General features: G+C 36.7%; 1 protein-coding gene across 6 annotated transcripts in view; it reads left to right on the top strand.

Moving 5' to 3' along the window:
- MAPK8 (mitogen-activated protein kinase 8) overlaps positions 1-12,670 on the top strand; it is a 53,007-nt gene that overhangs the window by 36,264 nt on the left and 4,073 nt on the right. For 5 of the 6 annotated variants that reach the window (XM_061459258.1, XM_061459259.1, XM_061459256.1 and 2 more), the window contains exons 6-9: positions 3,573-3,738; positions 8,584-8,655; positions 10,619-10,801; positions 11,654-11,778. In XM_061459258.1, coding sequence (XP_061315242.1) covers positions 3,573-3,738; positions 8,584-8,655; positions 10,619-10,801; positions 11,654-11,778 — 546 coding nt within the window. Of the gene's footprint in view, positions 1-3,572; positions 3,739-8,168; positions 8,241-8,583; positions 8,656-10,618; positions 10,802-11,653; positions 11,779-12,670 lie in introns of all 6 variants that reach the window. The other variant, XM_061459257.1, reaches the window with a different exon arrangement.

Raw genomic sequence — 12,670 nt, 5'->3', positions numbered from 1 at the left:
AGTATGCGTTGGCTGCCTCATTCCAGTGAGGAGTTCTGGGAGGGAGCATGATGGCTTCCTTCTTGCTTGCAGTTTGCCCTTAACTGCTGTGTTTGAAAGATAGACAAGGAAAGGTAGGCAGAAGCATAACCTGCAACCAGGCATTGCACCCTGTGCTTCTTGGTGGACATTGAGACAGGTCAGTGGGCTTCCTGTGTTATTCTGGGAATCGTAGGCAGGACTAGGTTACTTCACTTGCCACAGTTGTGGTATTGTATATTACTGAGGTTATGTAGGTTTTTGTGTCCTGATGCATGCGCCCATGGGATTGAAGTAATGGGTTCGTATGCAGCTTGACATTTTATGGTCTCTTCAGTAACTGGCTGTGCAAGATTAATGCTGCAGGTTCTCCTAGGTCATCTTTGTTTTTTGGAAACTGCATATTTTATGGACATGCTCGAGTAGGTAATGTAGGAGTGTCTCTTTCTGTGCATCTTGGCGCAGGCAGGAGGGAGCTTCTAAAACTGCTTCAGGGACAGTTTGTGCTCCTATAAAGCAGGCATCAGACCCTCGAGCCTGTAGAAGTCATGGATAAATATAAACATTCATACATTTACAAAAAAGAACTACCTACTCAAGTAGTTGGGCAGGAATAAAAACAGCTTTGAGAATAAAATTCCTGGTTCTGTAGAGATGGGTGAAGTCTTTGAAATGCGACATACTGGTACAGGGATAAGCTATTCCAAAGAGACTATAGGTACAGTTGCTGTGTAAATAGTAACATATATACGCATGAATGCTTTTGAAGAACATGGGCAGATACATTTCACTTACATGTCTTCACGGTACATTTTCAGCCTGCAGCTTCTTCTCGGACTTTGCTAAAAGATTAGGTATGTTCAAGCAAAATGTTTGCATTGCTTACCTGCTGTGTTTGTTATGCCTTTATACTTCAAGGTGTAAAGTATCAAAATCCTGTTTCCCTGTGGAACAAGTCAAGCAAAACCTCAGAAGACAAAAGAGGGCATGCTTGGAAAGAGATCATATAGTAGCTGCAGTAGTAACTCTTTATACCACTCTGCTGGGCTTTCAGCACTACTGTCCTTAATATCCAAAGCTTGTTAGTTTACTGAAACTAGATACTCCTTAAACATAGTCTACCTTAGTGTGGCTGCCCGTGGAGCATTCTGTCTGTGAATCTAGTGTACTACTTTAGTGTCCTCTAAAGCTTTAAGCTTTTTTTGGTGTTGGTAGTTTCACATGGTTTTTAACTGGGTTTTTCTGCTTTTAACACAGCTGTGATAATCTCGACGTCTCAGCAACTTTTTGAAAGCTTGCTGAATGAGTGAAATTACAACAATCTGTGTATGTGCCTGCAGCACTGGATGCTGCCTGCCTAGAAATAAGTGGGTTTTTTTTCATAGCAGACTGGCGGCACCAAACAAGGCAGATACCAAACACAAAGAGTTTTAGACAATTTCACCTCAAAGTTGTAGGGGCAAACTTAGCTGCCACGTCAGTGGATAAGGATTTGATTTTGGTGAAGATTTGACTGTAGTTTTACACCTGCTTTAACATATGATGGCAAATTAACATTACTGTGCTCAAAATATTTTGCAGAGACAGAGTTTCCAGCAAGTGTAGAAGTACACATTCATTTATATTTTGCGGTCTGAAAAGGATGGATGATCAGCATTGCAGAGTTGCGCCTCACTGGCTTGCTGAAGGACACAGTGTCTCATTAGTCTTGCATGGACTGAAACACTGCATTCTGCCTGATTTTGAGCACTTAACGAAGGTGCCTAATTATGGAAGCCCTTCACACAAATCTTTCTTTAGATTTTTAGCACTGACATTTTACATTTTTAAGGTTAGGCAGGATACCTTCTGCTATAGGTTCTGGATATATTTATGCAGCCTAATTAACCTGATCACTCTTACAGGAGCTTTTGAGACTGTGTTTATTTAAAGCATAAGAGGTTTTGGTCTGGCATGAATTTGGATGCAGTGTAAGTCAACTCTCGCCTTCATATTTTTGACAGACAGTTCTGTGTTGCAAATTACATCATGTTCCTAGGCTTCATGACAGCTACATGATGTTCAGAAATTAAGGATGGACAGTACTCTGTAAGCTTTTGCATTTTGTCCTCGTAGTGATTTTTCCAAAGTGAAGATCTTTTAGCATTTCCAGTGTTATTCCTGCAGCTTTGAGGATGATGAATATAATAGGCATGCACCTGGGACTCAGCCTCCACATAATAAAAGTGTGCAAAACTAAAGCTGATAGGATTGTAGCAAAATCTGAAACATGCATATTAAATAGCTGGAATTCCTTATAGTACTTGAATTCATTCATAGTGTTTAAAATCTTTTAAGTCAAAGTTGTCTGCAGAGCGTTTGCGTGTGTGACGTGAATGCATGAATATGTAAGTATGCAAGACTTTTAATTACCCATTAAAATTCTATTGTTCTTAAAGTCTTTTGTGGTTTCCTGTCTAATGCAGTTTTCTTAGCTTTCTGAGGAGTTTGCTGAAAGCCATACAAGTACAAATTAAAACTAGTATATCTTGCAGATAGCCGCTTTTAAGTCTTTATGAAACAGTGAAAGATAGGGCTACTTACCACATGCCTGCAGCCCAAACGCTAGAGTTCTGTGCTGCATCTCAGGGTTTTCTCTCATTAATCTTAGTAGAGCATAGGCAGAAAGGATCCAGGGCTTATCTATGTCAGTGTGTATGCTATGAATGATTTTTTGATGGCAAAGTTATTCTGAAATTACTCTGTAATATTTGGCTGTGTGTAAGGTCCTCCTGAGATAATGACCAAGTATGCCTGTGTAGTGTTTGTATAAGTAGATGTAAAGCCACTGTTGTCACTGTGGTTTTAGGGTTCGGATGAAGAGAATACAGTTGCCAAACTTCTAACATAATCTGAAACGGTATCTGGGGATTTCCTCCTCCAATTTAATGGTTGTGTTAATTTCTGGCAGTTTTTCAATGGTGCCTTTTGGGTTTGGTCACCAAAATAAGTATAAAACCAAGTCCTACATAGGAAACTAAATCTATGCGAGGATGAGGATTTCCTTCCTGTTCGGAGAAACATCTGCATTGGTTCAAAAGAGGTAATGCAGCTTCAGCTAGCAAAGGAACCTTTTGCTTTTTACATTCATGTTATAATTTTAATAATTTTTGTATTAAGATGATTATTTCATCAAATTATTTCAGCAATTGTCATGTTACTTGTGTTCTGCATCATAGTAATAACTGTTGTTACAGTGAGCAGTTTCTAGACCTTTCCTCAGAGCTAACATTTCTTACTAACTTCAGTTTATTTCAGACATTGCTAACCTATCTTGTAATGCTAGTTGTATTTTCCTTCTTTAATGATATATAAATCTAGAGGCACATTAAGGGAGTTAATCTGTAGTCTGCTGAATGCATATGAATTAATGCAAGGGGAAAAGTAACTGCAGTTAAGCAATATCCTAGTTGTATATGTGGGGTTTAATGTTAGCAGTATTATCTTTTAAAAATGTGAACCACAGAGTACTTTGTGCTTGTCTTAGCAGTCATATATGATGTTTCTTTTTAAAGGATTTAAAGCCCAGTAATATAGTAGTAAAGTCAGACTGCACTTTGAAGATTCTTGACTTTGGACTGGCCAGAACTGCAGGAACTAGTTTTATGATGACGCCTTATGTAGTGACTCGTTACTACAGAGCACCAGAGGTCATCCTAGGGATGGGATACAAAGAAAACGGTCAGCAACTATAGTCTTTCTTTGGCATAGCTTTATCTTTTGTTTGGCACACCACATTTTACATGTTAATGTTTTTTTCAAGCTGTAAAAATTTTATAAATTAGCCTTGTGACCAAAATGCAGATTCTGGATACACCAATTTGTTTATTCAGCTCAACCCATTAGAAATGTTTGCATTTAATAGGAGAAGAAATTGAGGGCCTTGTTTGTTTAAAAATTCAAATAACTTGCCTAGTAGATCAAGTTTCATCCAGGAAGATCTGGAAATATATTTTCTTAATTTGTGGTATGTACCTTGATATACCTCGACCTGACTTTAGTCTTGATGAGGATGTAAACTGTAATTCATCAGTAAATGTGTGTCCTAAATTTAATGTTTAAATAACTATATTCAGTGTAGCCTTTCAGGACATAGGTAACTTAAAGGCTGCTGAGGAACAGACAAGTTAAAACTGCCTACTGTGGCAACTAGCCTACTTCAGTCCTGTCACACTAAGTCCTTGCTGAAAAAAGATCTTGAGATAAGAATGCAGATAGTACCTTCATGAAGTATCACAGATTCTTTGGGCTTGATGGTCCTTGGATGAATTCTAAGGAAATTGCCTTATTTTGTACCTCTGCTTGCATACATCCCTTGTCTTTATACTCACTCTGTGGCCCTTCTCTCAATATCTTCTATAAGCATATAAGGAAAGGATACAGTATTTGAGGGAAAAACATGATAAAGTACATTGCAGATCCTGAATGAAACATCTAGTATCCTTTAGGAAACAAAAGTAATGTGTCATTCCTGAAATTCTGTTGTAGTGGCCCCAATTCTGCTGCCATTTCATTGATCTGCTGTCCCTGTGGTCAGTTCTGCTCACTTGGTGTTTCCACCTCAGGCAGGCACACTTCACAGAGGCCACCATTTGCTCAAGGTATTTTAAACCCTCTACTGATCTGTCTTCCAGAAAGGCCCATGAGATGCCATGATGCTTGAAGCTTTGTTAGCTGTCTCCTGCTGGTATGAGGCATGGCTCCTCAGGTTACTGACACAACTGGGGCTTGCTCTCCTTTTCAGGGTTCTTAATATAGTCTGCAAACTTGCCTAGCAACTGCATACCATTACGGCAAAGTAACTTAAGGTTGTGTGTAACCGATAGCTGCTATGTGCATAGAGAGTTGATTTTGTTATCATTTATAAAAGCCAAGAATAGTATCATTTATAAAAGCCAAGAATAGTAACTTCTATCAGTGTTGACAAGGAAAAAAGCCATATCAAAGGAATAAGAATAGGCCTTTTTTGCAAGGCTGTGGTTTTTGTATCTGTTTGGATAGTTAGTTTGCATGAGAGGGTATACATTCTTCAAATGGCCTCCAGGGCTGTCTATTTTTCCCATAATTTAGAAGTCAGAAGTTGAGTGGACCAAGCCTAATGGTTTTCTGTTTTGTTTTGGTTTTTTTTAACCGCTAAAGTTTTATAGAAAGCATATATTTAAGTTTCTTTGTTTTTTCTCCAGACTTTATATTGGCCAGTTTAGAGAGACTACATAAAAGAACCTAAAACTGTAATCTGAGTCATGCAGCTGTCTTACAGAAGGAATTGGTACAATGGAAGTCACAAGCTTTATGATTTAGCTTGCCTATTTTACATTTATCTCTGTAAGTAATTTTGACTTGCAAAAGTGTGAAACATTCTTTCCACTAAAATGTTAATTAGGTTATAATTGAAGTTAAATAGATTGTGTTCTAGAGCACCTTGTCATGCTAGTGACAGTCCTGTTCCTTAAGCAAGCATGTATTGTTTTGTGAAGCAGAATATCAATAAAAAGTTACTTTCATATGAAAAACTATCTTGTCTTCACAAAGCCAAATACACGGTTCTTGAGTTGAGAGTGACACTTCCGGAGGATGTAAATCTGTGGGCTGAGTCAGAAGTCAGTCTGCATTTCCATATAGACTGTTGTCATTGAAAAGCTACTTCATAAATTGTTACTCTTCTAAGTCACTGCCTGATCAGTTTCCTCACTGTGGAGCTACCCTGATACGGAGGCAGATATCAAGGATGTACTTACAGTAAGAACCACGGGCTGTCCGGAGTTCTCACCTTTTAACATCGATGCCTAATTTATCCCTTTAAAACTCACAGTTAAATTACAAGCTAACTTATTTTAGAGTTAAATATTGAAAATTCACAGCTAACTAGTGGTTAATGTTAACATTCAGTTTAGTTGAACAGGGTCATCTGGTAGCTTTATGCCATTTCAGTGCCTTGCTGAACTTATGTGGGAGGATTGCAATGTATGTTTTGATGACTGAGAGCACTGTTCTTTTCATACTGTATGATACACATAGGAAATTTTACTTGTTTTAAAACTAGCAAAGATCCCAGACAAACCAATTATAGAGTTAACTTCTTCATTGGTTTTGATACTGAAGAAGATAAAGCACATTTAAGTGTATTACATTAAGAAACCAGGTCTTGCAAACTCAAGAAATTCTGAACTGAAGGACACCAAAAATGCTCGTGCACACATACCTTAACATACTTTGATTTATGTGCAGTTATGTGCATCATTATCAGGAAGGAAGCTCTGAAAAGCAAGGAAACCCCTAAACCATCTGAAGCAAATACTTTTAACTTTCCTAGTATGTGCACTGGTTTAACTTCCTTTGCCCGTGCTATTTTTTCTCTTAGTATTATAGAAAATAGTAACTTCTCTCCAAACAAGGTTTTTAATAAAAAAATACACTCTGACAAGCAATAGGTTTTTAAAAAGATTTTTCAAGTCTGTAATGATATTGTACTCAGTCTTTTATAGATTTATACACAGGAGCAGTCCTCAGTGTACAGTTAGTCTAGCTTAACAAAAAAGTCAGAGACCTATAAGTAGGCAGGCTTTGTTTGATTAATGAAAGCAGCAATCCAAAACACCCCCAAACATCATAAATTTGGTTTTGTAGGATGACCAGAAGAGTGGTTTCTACTTTTTTTTGTCACCTCTGAAGTAATTTGTCTTCTGAGGCATGAAGATAGGTCATTGACTCATGCTATTGCTCTTCCCAGACTTCTCCATGCAATTATGGGTGTCATTTTTATCATGTTGGACACAAACTAATTATGACAGAGTTGGGTATGTTTTGGTTTTTGATAGCAGTAGATTGTTTTGCAGGTGAAAAAGCCAACAGAAGGAATTTTATTTTAAAAGTCAAATGCAAAACTTGGCTGCTGATCTTTGGGTCTCTAAGCCAAAGAATGTGTATTTTTTTAAGTATTTGAAAAGAATTTTTAAAGAAAAAACACCACTAGTCATAAAATGTTGTCAAACATTTTTTAAATGAACCAGGCCCTTAATTTTGACCTATTAATGTGTACAACTATGATCTCATATGATTTAGATCCTATTTTAGAGGAACTATAAATAAGGGGGAAGGAATATTTTCAGTAAGAAGCAACATTATTTGCTTGATATTGTTGAGCTCCTCCAGAGCTTTTACAAGTGATTTTTATTATACAACTGTTCTCATAAAAGTATTTATAATAGTACAATTTCGTTATTATGATTTCAAGAAAACTTGTGCATCCAGAGTTAATAACATCTCTGAAAGCAACCACAAAAGAAATTGGCATACCTGTGAAAAGTAAACTTTTGCATCTTTGAGTATGTCTTCTGAGTGATTTATTTTAAGGTATTGTAGAAAATGTGTACTTTGTACTCCCCCACCAAAAAAAAAAAAAAAAAAAAAAAGGATTTTGAGTTTTTCTTTTGTACAAGATGTTATTTCAGCATAACTGGAGAAATATTTTTAAAAAATAATTTTATTTGAAAATCTTATAGGAGCATACTAATATTGTCATTAACTGATCCTCTAAAATTCTGAATGATCTTTTACTGATTCTGTTTGCTTTTTATTTAAAGGGAGAGAGAGATGCATGGTAATCTGACTTGTAGAAAATACTTCATGGCAAATTTAAATTCCTGTGTAATAACCAATTAATTCTCCTCCTAAATGTTTAGATGCACAATATTTTTAAAGGTTGGTTTACTTTGCTACTTCTAAAATTATTCCTACAAGTACAATGGAATTACTTCCCTGAAACACCGTTGATGCTCCAATCTATTGGCAGAGGTAGCTTTGCAAGCCTCAGAGCTTGGAGAAGGGCTTTACTCTGCTTGATTCCTGTGTATCCCTCTCTCTTTCTCTCTGCTCTAGCTCTTGCTCTAGCACTGTGTTAAACAAAAGGATGTTTTTCTGCCTTGCATTTGAGACAGTTAAAAGCTAATCCTTATATATGGTATTTTAAAGTGTTTTCATTGATTAATATAAAGAGTCGCTCTTCTTCCTGTGCTGTCTCTGCAGTTTATAGAATGCAGTCATGTTATGCTTCTTTTAATTTTAAATGACTGTTTGCTTTGCTTTCCCTTCTTTTTGTGCTACAAACATAGTGGATTTATGGTCTGTGGGGTGCATTATGGGCGAAATGGTTTGCCACAAAATCCTGTTTCCAGGAAGGGACTGTATCCTTGTGCTGCTGCAGCAGGTTGAATTAGTTAGGAAGTGATTAACCATTTTATTGATGTTGTGTCATGAAAATGCATATTGTACAATTTTTTTTATTAAATGAACATGGATTTTTCTTGTGATATACTTAAAAAAAATTAAGAGCTTCATTTATATTCAGGCTGCATCTAGCAGTAGGACATAGTCTCTGCTGGTCCTGTAGTTAGCATACATTCACCTTCACTCATTTTCATTACACACGCTTTTTATAGTCACTTCATGTTTGTGTGTCTAGATGTTTTTATTTACTTTATTTTAATAACTATCTTTTATGTTAATACCATTGCATTTTGTTTTCAGTTGACATTTGGTCAGTTGGGTGCATCATGGGAGAAATGATCAAAGGTGGTGTTTTATTTCCTGGTACAGATCGTATCCTTACCTTTGGCCTAGGATGTAGTTGTAAAGGGTCAAAAGATACTGCAGCTATATAGTTCCAGATTAAGGTGGTTCTAATTTGTAAAATTCTGGTTTTAAACTGCCTTTTTAAAATACAATTTGCAAGTTCATTATTTTGCCTCCAGGAAGCTGCAAAAATTTCTACAGTTGTACCATTTAAAGCAAACCCACAATGTAGCATTAATGTGTATGACTGTCTTTAGAAATTAATACTAAGTAAGATGAACAAAATACCACTTGGGCAAACAGGCTTATTTTTCCTTCCTCCTTTTTAATTTGTTTTCCTCTTTTTTTCTTTTCCCAATTTAACACAGTGTATGTCCATTGCTTTTGGGTGTTGTCACATTTAAGACAGATTTTTTGTTTGTTTGTTTTGTTTAGGTGCTATTTTACTGGTTCACATGCATTGCTTTTTGCTTTGGAGATCATTTATATGTAATAACTTACTAATCTTGTTTACTACCTAAGCATGTTAGCAGTTGTTAACTCTTTACATTCCATAGGAAATGTTTACCAAAAATTCCTAACCTGCTTCATTGGTTACACTCTGGAGTTTTGGAGTTTTGTATGCTGAAATGATCCTGCAAACGGCTTTCAGAAATATCTGGCACTTCTGTCTCTCTGTTCCATGAATGGCTTTGTGGTATCTGTGTGTCCTGTGAACAATACTTCAGACAAAGAGTCTGCTCCAAGTGAATAGAGCTGAAACGTCTGGATCATTGCTAAAATTAGTGGATCTAATTGGAATTTGGCATCTTGTTTTACTGGTGGTTATACATCAGAAATCTTTCCTGCTTTTGCTGCAGGTTGTTTAATAACTGATACAGTCCCATTTGGGATCAAGATTGGGTGAAAATTTTGAGGCACAGTGAAGAGATCCATGGCATTCTTCCTTTCACACAGCTCTGTCATTGCATGAGCTGCACCATGCTTAGCTTTATGCATCTGGTTTGCTAGCATGGCTTTTCAATTTAAGCTCAGTGCCATACAGTTTAAATACTTTTTTTTTTTTTAACTCCCCAAGGCCTCTACTAAAGCATTGTAGAGATTGAAAATCTCTATGTAAAGGTCTGCTGTTAAGTTTTAGGAACGTAAGAGGAGGCCTGCTACATCTGACTGAAGGTTTATGTAGGCCAGTATGCAGTTTATGGTGGTAGCCAAAGAGAAAAAGTTGGGAAGAATATATGAATAAGTGCATATAAATTTTTACCTGAGCTCTCTCCCACTATCTAACCATCTGCAAGTAGGAATTCCTGAGCCAGATATTTTCTTATTCAGTAACATGTTTTAAATTCTTATGTTGAGAACAAGTCAATCTCCACTGTACCTTGTGTAAACTTCTCAGTTAAGACGTTCCGTATGCATCCTTGAAACTCTTTAACTTTCTGCATTTGAGTCTCTGCCAAAACTGTCATTGATATGTGGGGGCCAAGATTCCATCCTCTGTGTGCCCACTGGTGCTCAGTGTTGCATGTTGTTGGTGACAGATCACCAACTTGGGAAAGTCCAGCTGGGCTGAGGTACTCAAGATGGGAAAGAAGGACAAAGCATCTGCAGGGGTAATTCTTACGAGTATCTGGAGTACTGTGAATATGTGTTCAGATTCGGAGGTGAGGTCTTCTCCAGAACCTAAACAATGCCTTTATTTAAATTTGTTTAATAATCTTTTGTGAGCCTTTTAATTTTCTGTTTCTCAGAGGTATATCCTTTGCTAGTTAATTACAATTTTGAGTAAAATACATGTTGCCTTGACTACATTATCATAGTCTTTCATTGTTTCACAGTTTTCTCTAAGATGGTCCTAATTAATGATGATGAACTTGTTATCTTATTATAATTTTCTGTGTTTTGTCTCTGTTGGTTATTTCATGTGGTTTTAACATAACTTTCTAGCCAAAAATTAGACACTGTGTTTTTCTTAGCTGTATAACCTTAGATATTGATCAATGGAATAAAGTTATAGAGCAGCTAGGAACACCATGCCCCGAATTTATGAAGAAATTACAGCCTACAGTCCGAACTTACGTGGAGAATAGACCTAAATATGCTGGATATAGTTTTGAAAAACTCTTTCCAGATGTCCTTTTCCCAGCTGACTCTGAACATAATAAGCTTAAAGGTAAGCTCTACCTTCTGTGTAAGTTTTACAACTGTGATGTATTGAACAGTAGCATATCTTGGTTTTATTCACTGTAACATTGTCTGTCTAAGGATTTAAATACTACAGTATAATGGGAGTGGATGAGAGTGCTGGTGTATGCTTACATCCACTTTCTCGTTTCTAAAACAGCTCCTATTCTGGAGATAACTTTGTAAAGAAAAGTAAATATATACATTCCTCTCAATGACAGATGCCAACATGATTTAGAGAAGAGTGGGAGGAGGGTGGCTTGGAAGTTGTGTAGGCAGAGCTGATCTTCTTTCTCTACGGAGGAGAATAAAGGTTTTATATTCATAATACATATCCTGTAGTTACTGAAATAGCTCATTGGTTTGAAAAGTCATCTACTCAGTGGAGTCAGAGACTCACCATATTATCTGTGAGTAACAGTACATGACAGTTTTTTCTCCATAAACTGAGAGGGGTAATAGGTGTTTGCCCACTGCTATTCCAGACAAGGCTATGCTGCAAGCTGAGTTCTATTTTACTTAAGGATGTCTAAGGGGTGCTTATGCTGCTTACATTATATACTTACATACTATAAGTAGCTTATGCTACTAAGGGGTGCTTTATGCTGAAAATGCGTAGTGAAACATGTCCAACCCCTTTCCCACTTGTGTTAATTCTCTTCAATTTTTTTTTTTCGTCCATCAAATGGACCACATTCCTAAACCCCAAATTCCCTGAGGGTTGCATAGATATTAAACTGGAATTTGTTTACTCTATGTCTCCTCTCCTTAGGAGCTTTGAAATACTGTTCAGTTGCACTGTGTGTGGCACTGGTCTAAATAGAAAATTTCACTTTTGCAGCAAGTCAAGCAAGGGATCTGTTATCAAAAATGCTGGTTATAGATGCTTCTAAAAGAATCTCGGTGGATGAAGCCCTGCAGCACCCCTACATCAATGTTTGGTATGATCCCTCAGAAGCAGAAGCTGTAAGTTCTTGTTTTAGGTCTCTGATTAGGAAGGTACTGGACTAAAGCAAACTCGTGATGCTTGATATAACTGCTTGAAAGATTATTGATTGATCTACACATTTCACTAGAAGCTTAAATGAGCCATAATCATTTTTACTGACATGGATAGACTTGTTTATTAGAAATAGTATTAAGAATGGGTGCAAACTGAAGTACCTGTATGTGTGTATGTTCATGTACAATTGCATATAATCTCCTGGGCATGTTGCAGTGCATACGAAATCTTTCATTTAGGGTTCTAATTTCTCAAGCTTCAGTTATTTGACTTGATTGTCCTTGGTAGGTTTCTGAGGTATTTACTCCTGGGTGAGAGAAATATTTTCATTAGTTGTAGCAATTGATAGTACTCATATCTATTAAACTGTGCTTAAGCAAAATCAGAGTATGAGATTTTGAGCTTTCAGTCATGAACACTGATGAGCAAAGGGACTAATTGAAATTTTTTCTTAAAATTCATTTCAGGAAAATTTCAGCTTGTGAAAAAAGTATCCTTTTTTAAAAAAGGTGGTTGGTGAATGTGGTTGACCCACAAAGAATAGAAAAGGATGCTTGATGTAAATGGTGAAGTTAGATTTCTGCTGATCTATAATAGAGGGAAAAGTTAGTAATTAGCAGTAAATAGATAAAAAGGGCTGCTTGGGCTGGAGGTGGCTGCATTTAGGAACTCTGACCGGACTGTTCAGTTTCTGTTTTAATTATTATAATAATGTAAGCAAATCTGTTAATCAGAAGAACTTTAAAACATGTAGCAGCACCTAGAAAATAGGCCAAGTCCAAATACAGGAGAACACGTGACCATGTAAATGCAGTATTTTTTTGATCAGGTGCATATTCTGAGTACCAATTTTAT

The sequence above is a fragment of the Pezoporus flaviventris genome, unplaced genomic scaffold (genome assembly GCF_033815535.1).
Source record: "Pezoporus flaviventris isolate CSIRO_AGI_PZ_B2104156 unplaced genomic scaffold, CSIRO_AGI_Pfla_v1 ptg000029l, whole genome shotgun sequence".
NCBI classification, from domain to species: domain Eukaryota; kingdom Metazoa; phylum Chordata; class Aves; order Psittaciformes; family Psittacidae; genus Pezoporus; species Pezoporus flaviventris.
Note: the sequence above shows the minus strand (reverse complement) of the source record. Positions and strands in the feature narration are given on the sequence as shown.